This window comes from Drosophila miranda, chromosome 2 (genome assembly GCF_003369915.1).
Source record: "Drosophila miranda strain MSH22 chromosome 2, D.miranda_PacBio2.1, whole genome shotgun sequence".
In the NCBI taxonomy this organism is placed as follows: domain Eukaryota; kingdom Metazoa; phylum Arthropoda; class Insecta; order Diptera; family Drosophilidae; genus Drosophila; species Drosophila miranda.
In genome coordinates this window covers 32,363,227-32,381,061 of record NC_046675.1, presented here as the reverse complement: position 1 = coordinate 32,381,061, position 17,835 = coordinate 32,363,227, and the positions used below count along the sequence as shown (strand labels likewise).

The following is a 17,835-nucleotide window of genomic DNA, read 5'->3' as shown; positions in this document are numbered from 1 at the left end:
ACAATGCAAATACTCGCGTGACGCCAAAGAGAGCGAAAAGCGGACAAAGCACTTAAGAGAGAGCCACACAGAGGTACTCTCTTAAGTGTACCATCTCTCTCTCTCTCTTTGCTTTAAAGCTCACTCTCTCCACCACACACACACTCAATCTCTCTCTCTCTCTCTCTCTTGCTTTTTTCACCACACTTTGTGCCTGGATGTGCGCCGGCTGGGTGCCGCTCGTTGCATACTTTTTGGCGCTGTTTGCTTTGACACCTCATTCGCACTTGAACAGTGGACACTGGCTATAAAGACCACTTTTAGACTTTTTATAGAAAAACTATACAAAAACTATTTAAAACTAAAAACAATTAGAAAAATAGTCGAAAAAATTCAGATTCTAGCAAGAAAACCTTATGTTGCATGAAAGACTGCCTCTTCTCACATTTCTATAAGTCCAAATGGAAATTTCTCCCTATATCCCATATGCGTCCTCTCATATCTTTCCCGTATTCATAATTTGTAGCCTAAAAATCTTGCTGTAGAACCAGAATCGCACTAAATTAAGGAAAAAATTTGATTTTTTATCAAATGGAAAGTCATTGACGCGCCATACAGCAGTGCTCATCGGTTGGTATGCATTTATGCCCAAGAATTTAGTGAATTTTACCTGATTCTGTTAAGCCTAGTGGTTTCCTAAGAGTACTACACATTTTATCAAAAAAATTGGGTGTATTTTGATATATTTTCATAGAAGAAGAAGTGAGGGATGAGTGATCTAGATCTACCCGAATATATGAAGATTACTCATTAAAAAGGGGACACATCCACAGAAAGACGGTCAGCATATACTACACATTAAACCCTTAAGAAGATTGGGTATATTAGTCCCCTTCTTCGTCTTTCCTTTCATGGGATTATATATGGATATACTTCTACCGTAGCTTTTGTAGAGATTTGTTAGACTTTTCCATGCATTTTCTGAATTTCTAGACACCTCTAAGCTGCATCTACCATCTGCCATGCATATTTTAGAGCTCTGTTCATTAGTTTAATTTAGAGACACCAAACTTTGAAAGTTTCCCTTCTACCTTCCCTTGGTGCTTCATAGCCTTCAACCACTGTACTAGCGTCTGCCTGTTTGGTGAACTCTTCTGCATATGAAATCGCAGCGACTGCAACTATCAATGTTTTTTTCACGCACGATGAAGTTTGTTTCATGCTGTTTTTGCTGATTCCGTTTTGGCACCTGCAACAAGGAAAATCAGGCAGAGCAGCAGACAAGACTCCCACACTTTTGCTTGCCCCCAAACTATATGCTGGTGGCAGGTGCATTTAACTTCTGCCACACACACCCACCAACAGAATGCCAGAACAGGGCAGAGCAGAACGCAGACAGGACGGAGCACACAGCAGACAACAATGTCGTAGACGATGGCCATTTGGCTTTTGGCTGAACATTTCAGTTTCTTTTGTTGGCCCTGTCACATGCCACATGCCGCTTCCACTGTTGCATCTAGACTGCCTCAGAAACTACTCGTTTCACAAGGTAGAAGCACTATAACCCCCCCTGGTGCCCTCTTGGCCAGCCCCCAGAGAGTCCTTTGCTGCTCGCTGAGTTTCGGTTAATAGCTTTTCTCGCTTTGCCATAATTTTTGTATGGCTCCTTCTCAGATCTATTTAATTTATGACAAAAGTTAATTATTTTAAACTTTATTTCGCAGCTGGAACAAGTTTCTGTCACTCCGTTTTCCCACGTTTCTGCCACACAATTGTGTGCCACAATTAGCCGGAGGCTCTCTCTCTCTCTGCCTCTCAGCCGAAAGTTTTTGGGGGGCAAAATCCAGCAAAAGCGGATTAACAGACAGTCAAGTGGGAATGCCGTTTGCTAATGGAATGGGGATTTGTACTGCCGGGAAAAAAAGTTTAAGGAAGATGGCAGATTGCAGAGCAGATGTTTCTGTGAATAGATTTCGCCTTGGCGAGGAATTAGGGGCCATAATCTATAGTTGTGAATGAATTGGAGCATGAAAGATGTCCTAGAGATTGAATTTGTAAGGATTTTCTATGGAAAATGGTAAGGAAAAGGCTGTAGAGCGTCTGTCCGCGTCTTACAGCAGCTCTCATCGGTTGAAGGGTTGAATGAGGGAATGAATTGGAGCATGAACAATGTTCTAAAGATTGAATACGAAAGGAAGTTGGGTGAAAATGGCTTTAGAACGTAACGCATCATGCAGCTACTCTCATCGGTCAGAAGACTGAAAGCCGGGCATAAAAAGGCTTCGCCTGAGTCTCTCTTGGTTCAATAATAGTACTAATCTAAAGAACAATGAAGTCTCTCGATACATGGACAGTGAAATATGTATGAAATACCCCAAACAGTATTCCACTTGCCACAGCCCCGAAAAGCCCATTGATAAATGATATCAATATGGTACCCAATCATCGAGCAATCGAGTCATGCATTGAATATACCTATAATTTCCAACCCCCCCGGAAAATCTGTGGCACTTATCCGAACAACAAGCTGTCCCGAATAACCCACTTGATTACCTCTCTCTCTCTCTCTCTGTCCATAACAAATATGTTTTTCTGACCTCCCACAATTGGAGCTGCGATAAATTCCAATACACATTTTCTATCCTGTATATTTGGCTTTTTCCTAGTACCGCATTTTCCTCCGTATTGTTTTTCCTAATACCACAATAATGACCTCAATAATGGACGTAATTTTTCCATGACACTCAATTGACACATCAATTGCTTTGTTCTATGCCGGTACTCGCTCTCTCTGTATCAATCATTAATCATTTTCCTGGGTTTCCTCTAGCTTTTCCTCTAGTTTTGATGAAGGATTTTTCCTATTGCTTTCTGGTGTTTCCACAAATTTCTCATTTTAAGTTTTTTTTTTTTGGTTTTGTGCCTATAAAATGGCCCTCTAACATGCCATCATCTAAAGCAACTCCACAAATCTATCCGTCTGTCTATCTGTCTGTCTTTGATGGGGCTATGTGGGGGCCGGGCTTGTGGTGTTTTTTGGTGGATAGATAGTTTATCTTTTTATACAAAACACGTTCCTTGTTGAGAGATGCGGGTGGTTACGTGGATACGTGTGTCGGTGTCAGAGAGGAGTGGGCGGCCTACAAGTAAATGAAATGTTTTTGCCTGCCTCCGCCTAAAAGTATGCAATCAAGTCAAATAACTTGAGTCGCTGTTCATGTTCTTCATGGTGTATAGTCCACCGTTCGTTGTTGGTGTACTTCATGTTGTTGTTGTTTTTTTTGTTGCTGTTATTGCGGTTGTTGTTGGTGAACGCAAAGTTTTCCTGGTTGTTGCTGCTTTGGTGGTTCTGCTTTTTTGATACCCCTCTGAGAAGCGATGTAGGATGAGCTTGATGAGTAGGTTCTAGCTTAGAATGATGGAAACATTTCTAGAATAAAAAGGCTATTCTTTGCCACAAAAGACCTCCATATCTATGAATAATAAAGCCTTAATCATAAAGATATACAATTTAAAGTATTGATTGCTTTCCCCTTGTCTCTACCGTAAAATCAAATGAAGAGTGAGCGAGAAAAAAATCCGAAATTTTCGGATCCAACACCGTAAAAAAGGCTGCCGATCTTTTTAGGCGAGAATTTTTATGGAATCAGAAAGCTGAGATGCAGTTTAAAGCTCACTGAATATAGCACATACCGAATCGCACCAAATCGATCCGGTTGCCTGTTCCCTTTAGGATATCTATAGAAATAGGAAACTATGGACTGTAAAACGTTTCTCAGACGGGAAATTATTTATTGAACCTTACAGGTTTAACCTTGTTAAAAAACTGCACTAAATTCTTCTAAATTTCTTTTAAATCATATAAAAAAGTATAATAGTTCTGAAACAGAAATCATAAATCAAGGAGTCTTTGTGAGCATACTTCACTATTTTTATAAGGAATACAAGGTATCTACTCCATTCCTATCCCTATACCATTTAGATCAGAAGCCTGAATTATATAAAAATATATATAATAGAGCGTATCGTTCATAGTAAGGGTATTTTCCTGTGCGACCCCTTTGAAACCTCATTTTATGCTTGTTGTTTTCCTTTGCCATTTCTTTACGCCAACGTTTGCTGTTTTTGTGCTTCGCTGGAGTGGACTCCAATGAATTGCTAGACGCACACACAGTCACAAGCACGAACACACACACACTGCTACACCGAAGAGCTCCTCAAGTTATGCTACACAATTTTTTTCCAACCGAGTTTCGTCTCGTCTGCGAGTGGTCTTTGAGGAGGTCGCGTTTCCCAGTCCACAGCTTCGTTCCGTGTAATTTATTGAAACACATTCATTTCCCGCTATGATATGAGCAGCAGCAGCAGCAGCAGCAACAGCACACAAAAATTGGTAACACGCCCACTTTGTTTAGCCGCCACATCCTGCTCCTGCTGCTGCTCCTCCTCGTGTGTTTTTGTGGTCCTTTTTTTGTGTGGGGCTGCTGCTGCTGCTTTATTGAATATTTATATGCAAATTGTGCCCCGAAATTTAGTAAAATGCCGCCTGCTCTGCGCCGCCCGACGTGTTTCCCCCTCGTTGATTTTGCTTATTCGTTTGTAATGGAATTTAATATTTTTTGCGCTATAATTATTTTATGTGTGAATATTCATTATAGTTGTATGCAGATTTTATGCCATGGCAATAAATTATATGTGTAATTGACGGCTGGTTTTTGGGGATTGGTCACACATTCGATTCGATTGTCTGCTTATGGGTTCCATTTGAATGGAATTTAAACGTAATGTGCTTCACGGTGATTACAGGAATAATCTTTCAAAAATAAACGAGTATTTAATCACCTCTTGTTTACGAATTACACGGATTTTATTTTTAATTAGTTTACGTATAGGTTGAGCAAAATTCATGTGCATTTTTATACTATTTAGCATTTTCATGCATTCAATATAATATTAAATATTTAATAATGCCTTATTTAATTTTTCTATTCGTTTTGTTTTGTTTTTTTTTAAATTAAATTTCATGCCTTTAATGCTTTATTTATTTATTAAAAAGTATTTCCTTGAATATTTATAATTGCTTTTCATCAAATTGGATTAATAAACTTCATATTTTTGTCATTTTGTCATATTTCTAAAAGTATTTATAGCACTTTATGCTTTCATCATAGTTTACGGTGGAATTCATCGAATATTTAACACCGAATTTTTTTCATTTTATGCTTAAATCATTGTTTAAAAAAGATTTATTAAAAAATCTTTTTTTTTTTCTTTCTGGTCATTTTATTCTTTTTTTATTTATTATTTATCATCATTTTAATAGTATTTCCATAAAAATACCTAATTTGGTTCACATTTTGTAAATATTTCTTTATAAAACTATATTTGTTTGCAATTCTTTAATTTTTAATGTATTTTAGATTTTTATTCTTCAAAATTTCAATATTAACCCAAGAAAATACCACATTTTAAACAAAGGATTTCCTTCACATTCCATTTTTGTACGTTTCTCGGTCTAACATTGTGTCCGTTTTATTTATTTTTAATTTTTAGTTCCATTTCCATTCCACTCAAATTAATTCTTCTCTAAAACTTCGCCAAGCTTTCCAAGAATTTTCATATTTTTCAAAAAATTTCCTTCACTTTTCCATATTTTTTTGTATATTTTTGGATTTAGAAACTTTTGATTTTTGGTTTGTATATTTTATTGTTGAACAACATTTTGCGGCTTTTTTTTGCCACCCTCTTATTTATTGATTTACAAAACTACGGCATGAGTGAGTGAGCGAGAGAGAGCACCGCCAGCACAGAGTGTAAAAGAGCGACAGAGAGAGAGGGTGATAATGTGAGGGAGTGACACAGGGGGATAGAGAGAGAGTACGAGTACGGAGAGAGGAGAGCGGAGGGCTGGGCAATAAGCCGCCGCAGACACAAAAAACTTTAAATGCCTCCGTTTTTGTGGTTTGACTTTTTTAACCGGCTTTCCACGCACACCAACACACACACACACACACCCACACGCACGCACGCACATATACACAGATGCAAAAGTTTATGGCGAAAATCGGATAAATAAATATCTCATTAAAAATTACAATAATTTTGTGTTTGGGCTCTTGGGGGGTTCGGGGAGTTTTTTTCACGCGTCGTAATATGGGGAGACTTTCGCGTGTAGCGTGAAAAATGGAACTAGTTTTTTGTGTGGAGGAGTGTCACAACCGTTTGAACGCAATGAAAGCCAACGAATGTCCTCCATGGAAGCTTTGAGTGCGCCAGAGACCCCCAAAAGAGAGAGAGAAAGAGAGAGAATTTCAACACGGAAGAAGGCAAGGTCCAGGCGGTGGAGCAGCAACCCCCAAATGAGTAAACAAAAGGTGAGTAAACGGTAAAGCAGGGGGCCATTTCAAGAGAGTGAGATCCGCATTTAAAGAGAGCCAGAAACACCACCCCCAAAGGCACCCAAAGCACACACCACCACCCCCCCACGAAATGTTTCTAGGAAAAGCTTCTCCCCCTTTCAGCATTCACCGGCATTCCGCTGCTCTCTCCGGCATTTGTTTTGCTTGCGCTCTCTTTCTATGAGGGGGTTGGGGGAGGCACATGCGCACTTGCCCCATAGCCGGAAGACATTCAACCTTCCTGCCACATGTTGTTGTGCGTATGATTCTGCCGCATACCGCATGCCACATGCCGCCTGATGCCTGAACCTTGACAACTGATAAGCGGGGAATATTATATATTTTTTGCACCCACCAACAGAGAGGGAAAGAGTGAAAGAGAGCGCGAGAGAGACAGCAAATTGAGAGCTTGGCTCGTGTGGGTTCCTCTCCTCTCCATTGATGGAATTTGATGATGTTTTATGGTCCATGGTTCTAGCTTTAGATGTAGATCTATCTAACGTTCCCCCCCCTTCCGACCCTTTTGAAAGCGGGACGCCAACAAATTGCTTCGTGTGCATTGGCATTAATGAGACTGAAAGAAGGGGGAGGGAAGGGATGAGAAGGGTAAGATGCTAAAGAGGAAGATGTGGATGGCAGGGTGCTGATAAGAAGGCCATTTAGAAGGGGATTTCCAAGGGGGGAAGTGATGGTTAGAGGAGAAATAGTTCAGGGGAAAATGGGATAAAGTTTGGTTGGAAGATGGCCTGGAAAATACCTATATGAGAAATACATTTGCCAGTGTGATCCTAGAGAGATATACGTATATATTTTATAGGAAAAAAATATATCTGAATTTAGGGAAAGAAATGGTATACAAAACAGACTTTTCTTTCTTATCACAGAACCCATAAATTATAGTTATTATTATAGACAAAATATAGGGGAAACTTTAGTTTATACTAAAGATCTTATGAGTTAAACAAAGACTAAAGGAATTCCCTTAAAGAAAAATTTGGTAGAATGTTGGAATCCAAGAATGAATGTGCTCTGAGAAGGAGAGTGCAACCATGCTTTATCCATGATTAATCTAGTATTTATCCACCTTTAATCCATGCTTTTCCCATGCCCTATCCCTCGAATCTTCCAGTTCCCTGATCAGCAGACAGTACTCTTTAAATCGTATCAAATATTCAGTATCCCTTTTTACGAGCAAACTCTGTTGCCCTGCATTCAAATTATATTATCCTTTTAAAAACCCCTTAAGTTTTTATCTCTGCAATCAAATAAATCATTCATTACACTACTAAAAATCTCTAGCTTTATTTTCTTAGAATTTTGTGTCGAGCTTCTATAAGAATTCGCCTCTTTAAACTTTTTTCCATTTAATATGCAATTCCATTTACGGCGATTCTTAGAAAAAACAACAGGAAGAAAAAAAAAACACATAAAATCATGTCCTTCTTTGTCTTAGCCTTCAAATTATTCATGAATCATGAATATGAATAAATAAAATGCATACAGATATTCATAAGCACAAAACGAGTCAGAAAACGAGACAGAGAGAGACAGCGAGAGAGAGACAAACAACAAGTGCAACCTTTTTAATGAATTTAATTAAAATTCATTAAAAAAAAAACTAAAATTTCTAAGGACATTTTGGTCATGTGAGATGGCCAGACAGACAGACAGCACAGGACAGGACAGGACTGAAGAGGAGACCCAAAGCGGATGACACAGGACACCCAGGACGCACACACGACACGCAGGACACGTAGCAGTGTGAAAGCCAAGACAATTTGCGTAATGAGTGGAGTGCAGCAGCACAGCAACAGCAGCAATGGAGCACAGCACTGGAGATCCAGAGAGATATGCTACCATCCCCCATCCCCATCCCCATCCCCATCCACATCCCCTCTAGTGTTGTACTCTTTTTTCTCACAGAGAAAGGAATTTTATTTTTTTCTTCCTCCTGTTGAAAGCGGGACACAGCCATCCCCTCCCCCCACCCAAGGGGGACACACACAAACAAACAAAGAACACCCCTTAAACCTGCGAAAAATTTAGAAAAAATATTCCACATATTTTTCTCAGAGCCAAGAAAATAAGAGAAAATAAAAAGAAAATTTTTAACGTACATAAAACTATTTAGACGAAAATAACTTTCGGGGGCCTAGCCGCCTGCAAAAAAGGCTCAAAGGATCTCGGCTCCTGCGCCAAAAGTCCAACAACCATGACAATAATTTCACTTAATTCTAAGCTAAATTTTATGAAGGGGAAGCAGAACACAAGAACGGATTGTAGAGCGGCAAAGGCACTGCGGGGTTAGAGGTTATATCCCAAGGGTTAGGCGGGGGGCGCTGTAGAGTGTTTAGGGGTGAACTCTGGCTTTATGTCATAAAAGGTCTGAGGTTAAGCAGCCATAGGAGAGACAGGCCTCTACTTCACTTCTCCACTTTTCAGCTTCTGGTTTTTTTTTTGTGTGTAATTAAAAAAAAAAAGAATAAGACGATGACAGGAACAGAAAAGAGAAGTCGGCTTGTGGATGCTCTAAGAAGAATATAAATATAAGAGCTATAGAAAATAGATAAAACTCGCCTTGTTGATGATCTTATATAGCAAAAAATCAATATAGAAAATATATTGCTATGCAAAAATCATGGAAAATAGTAGAGCAGAAAGAACAGAGGAACAAATCCCACAAAATAACGAATATGTGCGTTTGAGCATGTCGCAATGGCGTGTATTTCAATCATAAAAGACTGGAATGGAATGAGAGCTATATAGAATATTAATGAGAACAAATATTAAAACTTTTAAATCGATTCTAGTTCTTATAAAGAACAAATCTATGGACTCTTGAGTAGCGGGGTTTTAAAATTTAAGATTTAAAAATTTTACAGAGATAAATTAAATTAAAGAGGCAAATTTAATCAATCTGTTCTATATGTAGATGATTGTTTCATGTAAAACATCCCAAAATCTTCTGTAAGCCCTTACCAAACGAGTTCCTCCAGCTAAAATACTCCTTCATTTTTAAAAGCAGAGCACCAAAAAGCAACGAACTTCTTGAAAGCGCAGACACAAGCCAGGAAGCTCAGCCCCAAAGCCATTCCCAAAGAAAAAGCGCCAGACAGAAGAATGAGAGAAGGAAGGCTACACAGTAAGAGAAAGAGAAAGAAAGAGACAGCGAGTAGCATAAAGAAAGAGAAAGACAGAGAGGGGGTGTTAAAGAAGGGTTCTCTGGGTTCTGCGTTTTGGGGGTAGCGCAGGGGAGGCATATTAAAGCGTGTAATGGCGTGAAGCCGAGCACCCAAACGGAGAAGTTGAAGGCGTTGCAAGGCGAAAGGCTGCAATTAGAGGCAATTTCGAAGCAGAGTCATGGGAATGGGTGGGTAGGAATCCGCATGCCACGCAGAGAGGCACAGGCACAGGCACAGAGGCAACGAGTGGAGTGCGTTGTCCTTTCAGATAATGTTCTGCCTGCTGCTGCACTGGTGTTGCAGCAACAGCCGCTGCTGCACAGCACTAAAATTGCATGTCAAAGACAGATTTACGAGCGGCACACACACACACACAAACACACCATAGAGACGATAGAGAGACGCAGATACACCGCACCCCATATGTACGTGCCCCAACACTCCCACTCTTCCTGTGTGATAAGAACTTTCGGGGGCAAGAAGTTTGTGGGTGACTCTTGGCCTGGTCGAAAACGGGGGAAGGGGTGGGGAAACCCCCAAACAAAGGTGCAGTCCCCGCAGAGATTGCGATAATACCTCGTAAATAATGGTTTAATTAAGACCTCGAAAGACTTACAAAAATAACAAATTAATTGGAAGGACCTTTGCTCTATATATATATTCTCTTATAATCGCTATCTCCTAAGCAGGTCCTTGTTCTCTAAGCATGCCACCTCTTTGCTAATGGACTATGGGCCTCAGGTGACCCTGTTTTTCCGCTGCTGGAGAGGGGTAGAAATTCAATTCCATTTCGGGTTGAGGCGGAGGTGGGAAAACAAATTGAAATACAATGCTCGTCGCCTGATGGCCATACTTTTGCTAGAGTTTTCTGGCCAAATGCCAGAAGTTTATGGCCAACAACAAGAGAGGGAACCATTCTCTGGCCACAACTGTCAAGGTTTTTGGAGGGGTATACACAAACATGTGTGTGGCATCATTGGAGGGCCATCAGCCACAGAAAGAGGTAGAGGAGACAGCGGAAAGTCAGTGAAAGAGGCACATGAAATGAGAAAAGTAGTTGTGGGAAAGTGGAAGTAGAAGAAGATTCAATTGCATTTCGATTTAAATATCTCCCAAAATGCACTTGAGAGACTCATAAAAGACAGACAGGGAAAACGGATAGAAGACCTAAGATATCCGTGCCTAAAAGTATGCAGCCTCTACCACGGCGTGTTTGAAAGCCAGGTGTTCAAACAGCCAATTGGTTTTTTTAATTCCGGCTATAATAATCAACAGATCCGATTGAGATTTGGCAATCTAGTAGATGGGGGATCCCACTTCATAATTCTGTATCTGTTTTTTGTTGTATCTTCAAAATGAATACCGAAAATTGCTTCTTCAGGCTGTACTCCTTTGATGAATGGGTTTTAAAAAGAAAAATAATTAAAGGATGGTCTCTTGTTACCCAAAATATGAATCAGAAAATGTAAGAATTGTCTTGAAACGTAGATATATTCATGAAAATTAAAGAAATACCATCTTTGGAATGCTAGATATGGTATTTAGTAGATGGTAAGGTATTTAAATTATTCTCATTAATTCTTTTAATTCTAAACCTTAAATAGGAAAATATTTTAATACAAATTTAAGGAAAGTTTCAGCAGAAATATAGAAAGTCCTCTACTGCACTGGGAAATCACAACAAAAGCAACTCCCAAATGCAAGAACAGGCCCTATGTGAGGGAGAGGCTGGCCCACAGAAGCAGCAGCCTCGCTGCAACACACAGAAGCCAACGACACAGAAGCCTGTGTGCAACACATTGTGGCACGTACAAATAAGCGTAGGCAACGATGGAGTAGTGGGACAGAAGGGCAGGACGTTGGACAAGTTACAAATGTTTATGACAAACCAAACATCATAATAATATGTAACAAGCAGTGCATGCTACATGCTCCAGCCACTCCATCCCTGCCCCCACCCCCGTCCCCCCCTCGTAATCCCAGCCACCAAACAAAGAGCAGGCCATAAAAATATTTCAGCTACCATTGGGTTCTTCCTTCCCCACCCACACCACTCTCTATCCAACACCCCTCCCCCCTCACACTCTCTTTCCCCCTTGTCAATTAAATGTCAACTGGCATAAATGTTGCATGCCTCTTGCTCTCTCCCTGCCTGCCACAGCCTGCCACATTAAAATTCCGCAGAGAAAAATCTACAGAGAAAATAAGAAGGCAACAAAAAAAAAACAAAATTAAAGAGCATGCGCCTCCTCTAGAGGCACAAATCTCTCTTTGGGCAGTGGCTCTGCAACTGTGAGCTGGGTTTGAGATTCAACTCAGCCCGAAAGTATGCAAGGCTTTTTCGCGTGAGTTTTTAATGCATTTTTTGTGCCTCTTTGAACACCACTCGCTTTTCAGTGGGTATTCATCAATTGATCAGATGATTTTAAAACAGGAAAAGAAAGGTAGTCTTAACCTTATAAGTTTAGGATCAGCTTTAGATTAATGATTCCTTATAGCCATGGTTTTCTGTCATTCTGGAGTCGTTTCTAAGGCATGTTTTTCTGTCATTCTGCAGTCGCTTCTAAGGCAAGTATTCCTTAAGATCTTTAGATATCTTACAGAAACTTTGCACAGTTCTTTATTTTCTTCTGCAGAAATCACACAAATACGAAGCAATACGATCGTATCACTAGATCTTAAAGATTCCATAGAAAAAACTGTTCAGAGAATCAAATTTTTGTGTGAAAACTTTGGTTTTCGAAACATACTCCAAATAAAACTTGCAATTAGCTGCGGTTTCTGAATATCTTATTTAAGTTTCAGCCTAAAAAATGTATAAGTTGTATATGGTATAGAGTCCACTTAGAAGATCCCCCAAAGGCTATCATTTATCCTATTCAAAACTCTAAGATCTAGTGAAAATTTAGCTAAAAGACTACACATCTGAAGAATATGGATGCTTGTTTCTGTAGGAGACTAGAGTACTGGTAGAGTGGACCTTTAAGAGTAGTTTTTGAGTAGTTTCTGGGTTCTGTGAGGGTATCAAATGGGTCGCTGCATCTCATGTTTCTGTTTGTGTTTGATTTTGTTTTGGAATTTTTAACCATTGCCTTTTCACTTTTCTCTCAGTCTCCGAGAGAGATACCTCTCTTTTTCGCTGTCTTCTCTCTGTCTCCCTGTGTTTTCTCTCTCTGTCTATGGTTAGCCTCTCTCTCCCTTTGATTGTGTGTTTGTTTTTGACATTGTTTCCTCGGCCACAGACAGACAGGACATTCAGACAAATTAAAGGAGTTTGAGCGGCGGTGGGGGGGGTGGGAGGGTATGGTCGGAGGTTCATGGCCCCATTATGCAAATGTTGACGAGAGTCTCCTTAACCACATTTCCCATTGCATTGCCAGAGACCAGCACCAGCCTTGACTCCAGAGCGTTCTGTGGGGGCACTCTCCGGTTCTGCAGGACCTTCTGTGGTGTGCTCTGCTCACAGTCCGAGCCTTCTCTGGCCCTCTACTCACTTTCAGAGCCTTCTCTAGCCCTCTACTCACTTTCAGAGCCTTCTCTGGCCCTCTACTCACTTTCAGATCCTTCTCTGGTGCCTCTCCTCACTTTCAGAGCATTCTGTGTCGTTTCTGCTTCGCTCTATTACCAATTTTAAGTGGCCATCCATTGGGTGTTGCTGTCTGTTTGCTGTTTTCACTACAAAACTCTCATATGTCTCGCCTCAGCTCCAGCTCCTGCTCCTGCCATGTGTCCTGTCTCTAGCAGGGAACTTATCCTCTGAATTCCCTTTCTGTGCATTTCATGCACTTTATCTGTGTGTGTGTGTGTGTGTGTGTGTGTCCTGTCTCGCCTGGCGGAAATTTGTTTGCACTGAAGTGATTTCTATGTGTCTGTGTGGGGGGTGGGGTTGGGTTAAAGGAAATGGAACCGTGTTCCCAATGTCATTCCCTCCCCTCCCCTCCCCCCTAAAGGAAAAGGACGAGAGACAGGCAAAAACCAGGCCTAATGAAATTTCCATACGAGTACGGCAGAATGTAAGCCAATTTGGGGACAATTTCATTCAAACATTAATTGCAATTGCAACTGAATTTGTGATGGCATTTTGCATGGAATTTATAGCAACAGAAATTGCTTGATGGATGGCATAATGATTGAGTTACCGTAGACAGGGGGAGGTCCTTGATTGGAAGGTAACTAATGGGAATCATCTCTGTTTTCAAAGGAGGAATTTATCAAAGGGGAAAGGTGATTAAGGAGTAGGTATTTACGGGGGAAAAGTGTTTTATTTCAAGAGGAAATTGGCTGGGATTTAATGCGGAAATTTGCTCTTAAACGGAATATGAAATGTTCGTTAAAACTAAATCAATAAATGGTTTTTTTGGAAAGCTTTACTGGATTAAAATCCTTCAGCGAAAGGTTTCAAGATATGTTTTCTTTAGGTAGAAAATATTATTAGTGGTTTTTCACTAACATATCTCAAGAACTACAATTATTTCCATTCCTAAAAATGATTTTTCCTTGTTTTTTATAAACCAAACTCATAAGATAGCATTTTTATACCCGATACTCAAAATGAGTATTGGGGTATATTAGATTTGTGGTAAAAGTGGATGTGTGTAACGTCCGACCCCATAAAGTATATATATTCTTGATCAGCATCAATAGCCGAGTCGATTGAGCCCTGTCTGTCTGTCCGCCTGTCCGTCCGTCCGTCTGTCCGTCTGTCCGTCCCCTTCAGCGCCTAGTGCTCAAAGACTATAAGACCTAGAGCAACGATGTTTTGGACCCAGACTTCTGTGATATGTCACTGCTACAAAAATATTTCAAAACTTCGCCCCGCCCACTTCCGCCCCCACAAAGGACGAAAATCTGTGGCATCCACAATTTTAAAGATATGAGAAAACCAAAAATGTAGAATTGTAGAGAATGACCATATCTTTAAGACTGCGAAATCTGAGCTGGATCGTATTATTATTATAGCCAGCATCAAGAAAACAATTTCATTTTTTCTCGCACTGTCTCTCTCTAACACACACGTAGCATAGGCGGCTTTGCTTAGAGTAAAACATTAGCGCCTAGATCGCAGAGACTACAAAAGCTAGAGCAACCAAATTTGGTATCCACACTCCTAATATATCGGACCGAGACGAGTTTGTTTCAAAATTTCGCCACACCCCCTTCCGCCCCCGCAAAGGACGAAAATCTTGGGATATTCAAAAATCTCAGAGACTATTAAGGCTAGAGTAACCAAATTTGGTATCCGCACTCCTGTTAGATCTCACTATAAAACGTATATCTCAAAATTTCGCCCCACCCCCTTCCGCCCCCACAAAGGACGAAAATCTGTTGCATCCACAATATTGCACATTCGAGAAAACTAAAAACGCAGAATCATAGATAATGACCATATCTATCAGATTGCTGAATCTGGATCAGATCAGATCGTTTTTATAGCCAATAGGAACAAATCAATTTGCAGTGGCTACGCAGCGCCCGACGTCACGCTCAGACTGATTTTCTGTCTCTCTCGCACGCACTCTTTGTCGTGTCGTTTAATATTAGCGGCGTCTGCCGGAGGAGAGCCATACTGACTTAGTATCGGGTATAACTGTAGAGTTGCGGTGTCCGCAGCAACTCACAACGTTCCCCCTCGTTTTTTATTGAGATCTTGGGTTTGGAATAGTTTTTAGGGATGGGATATCTTTGTTTTAGTGACTTCCGTTACCATATCTTCAGGACCAAAAATCCCTATATAAAAATACAATAATTTTCTATAGATCTAAAGCCAGATCTATAGATCTAATTAGTTCTGATAGATATCTAAATTCGATATATACATTTTCATATTTTTATAAAAAGTTTTTCTAAAGAAAGTCCTCTTGGTATCTTTAGACTTTTCGTAAAAAACTTTCACAAGATTCACAATTTTGAATAAGATATAGAAAAAACAGGATTAACCTCAGGAAATCTTCTAAGAAAGCACTAAGGAAAGATAAAATTTCCAAGACACAATAAAGGTCCATAAAAATCGATCTTCAAGAACCATTTTAGTATGAGGAACCTTAAAGAAAGCCATAGAACCCATGGAATCTCATAAAAACCCTTAAGAAATATAGGATTCAATTGTGAATCCTTAGAGCAGATTCTTTTGTCGTAAATTTAGCCCAAAATAAACACAATTTCTCCAAGAAAATCTTAACATTTAAGCAGCTTTTCCTTAGTATTTTGCATATAAATTTCCTTACCTTTCTCCTGCAATTGCTGACGCTTCATATCGCCTTTGAGCACTTCCGCCGTGTGGACCAGTTCATTGAGTTGTGGCTTTTTCATTTTCAATTCCCGTAAAACTTTCTGTTCGTTTAAAATAAAAGAAGGGAATGCATAAAAAGAGAGGAATGCAATGGTGAATGTATAAGGGATAATGGCACCTCCTGCTTCTCGATGGCCATGCGAATGGCATCCACATCCTCGACAAGGACACTCTGTATCTTGATCATGTTTTGTTCCCAAGTCAGCCAATCGGAAATTTGCAGCACAGACTTATCGAAGCTGCCGGCCAACGCTCCACTGCCGCTCGGTTCGTTATTGTATTCTGTGGAACAAATGACAAGAGATAGAGAGGAGATTTTTGAAAAATTACTGCTGGTGGGAAAATGGGGAATATTCAGGGGTGGTGGGGGACTCTTTGCTAATTAGGTGCCTCAACAGTGACAGGTTCTCCCCTTTCATTAGCCCGTGCGTCACTGCTGGGAGAGGGGACGACGACGATGACGATGATGAAGTTGCTCTCTCATTAAAACGCGGCGTTTTGGGTGGTCCTGTGGTCACCCTGTGATGGTTCTGCCTCCAACTTTTATCTCCTGCCTGCTGCCGTCTCGCTCCTTCTTCTTTTGACCACAATGGGGTCAGTACCAGCTGCGTATTGAATATCTTTTCCTACCTCTCTCTTTTTTCCCCCTTTAAACTGCAATTTTATTCTCTCGTTTTTCTCAGAGTTTTCCCCTTTGTTTTTCCTCGTACATTATCCTTTTTTTTGCACTTATTTTAGTCTTTTTTTTCTGCGTATTTTTCTTTATTTTGCCCTCTTATTTTTTCTTTGGTTTTCCCTCTTCTGCCGGCTCCAACATCTCTTTACTTTGTTGCACATTTGAGGCAAAAGGCAAGTAAATGAAAAACTATTTCAATGAAGCAAAAGTTTCAAGTGTCTTCAGATGATGGACAAGCCACACTGGGGCAATAGTCGAGGACTTAAGCAAATGAAATTACATTCAAAAATAAATCCAAGAACTTCGGGAAATATTTATTAAACGTAGAGAAACATGGCTTAAAAGCTTCTATAAAATTTGAATGAATTTCAATTCATTTAGAATGGTATTCTATAAAGATTCTAGGCTTCAACTCTCACTATTCCTCCTGTAAATATATGTAAAAGGCGGGAAGTCAGCTTTTGTGCCTCGACAAAAACGTAAGCCCTCACTTTTCCACCTTTAAATGTATGAAACAGGCCGAAGAAAACGTTTCCAGCAAGTGTGCCTCGACAAAAACTAGGCTATCCTTGTAAGCCTCTTTATACAAAAAAAAAACACTCAAAAACCAGTTCTTGAAGGAATTTAACCCCGATTATAGTTATCTTAAGTGCACAACCCAATAAAAATTATAATTTCCATCACCTGCGACCCACTGTGCACAAACCGATTCCTTTGCTTGTCTTTTTGTATCCATCTGTGCACTGTTCCACTGCCACACTTGGACTCGAACTCGAGGTCAACCCCTGGCCAAAGAAAGGGACAATACTTGACAGTACAGTGCACCAGCACAGCACAGCACATAATAATATTATTCTTGGGTATCAGGGGGATCGCCCCTACGTCTCTACGTTTTCCCCCTCGCATTTTCCCTCATTTTTGCTGCCCATTAAATGACAATTTTCAATTGGAATGCCATTCAAAGCGCACAGCAGAGCTCAGGGTGCAAATATCTCTGCGAAAAACTTGAAAAGGGAAAAAGGAAACACTTGAAATACTTGTGCAGGGGGCTAAGAAAAAAAACAAAAAAAAAAGCGCAAAGAAACGAGCAGGCGAAAGAGAATCGAAAGAAAAGCTTAAGTAGGCATAGAAGCAGAAGGCAAGGAGAAAACGAAAAGGTCTCTTCCTTTGTGAAGGGAGCCCCAAAACTTTGCTCTTTCTCTGCAAAAGTTATGAAAGTTTCCCTCCCTGCCAATAATCCGTGAAAACAAAACCAAACTACGAGTAAAACCAAAACCAAAGGCAAAGAAAATACAAGAAAAATTGTCCGGT

At 40.2% G+C, this 17,835-nt stretch overlaps 1 protein-coding gene across 16 annotated transcripts in view; it reads right to left on the bottom strand.

Moving 5' to 3' along the window:
* LOC108154978 (dystrophin) overlaps positions 1-17,835 on the bottom strand; it is a 179,820-nt gene that overhangs the window by 123,770 nt on the left and 38,215 nt on the right. For all 16 annotated transcript variants that reach the window (XM_033389930.1, XM_017285501.2, XM_017285500.2 and 13 more), the window contains 2 exons: positions 15,967-16,130; positions 15,784-15,889 (listed from right to left, as the gene is read on the bottom strand). In XM_033389930.1, the coding sequence (XP_033245821.1) occupies positions 15,784-15,889; positions 15,967-16,130 (270 nt within the window). The remainder of the gene's footprint in view (positions 1-15,783; positions 15,890-15,966; positions 16,131-17,835) is intronic.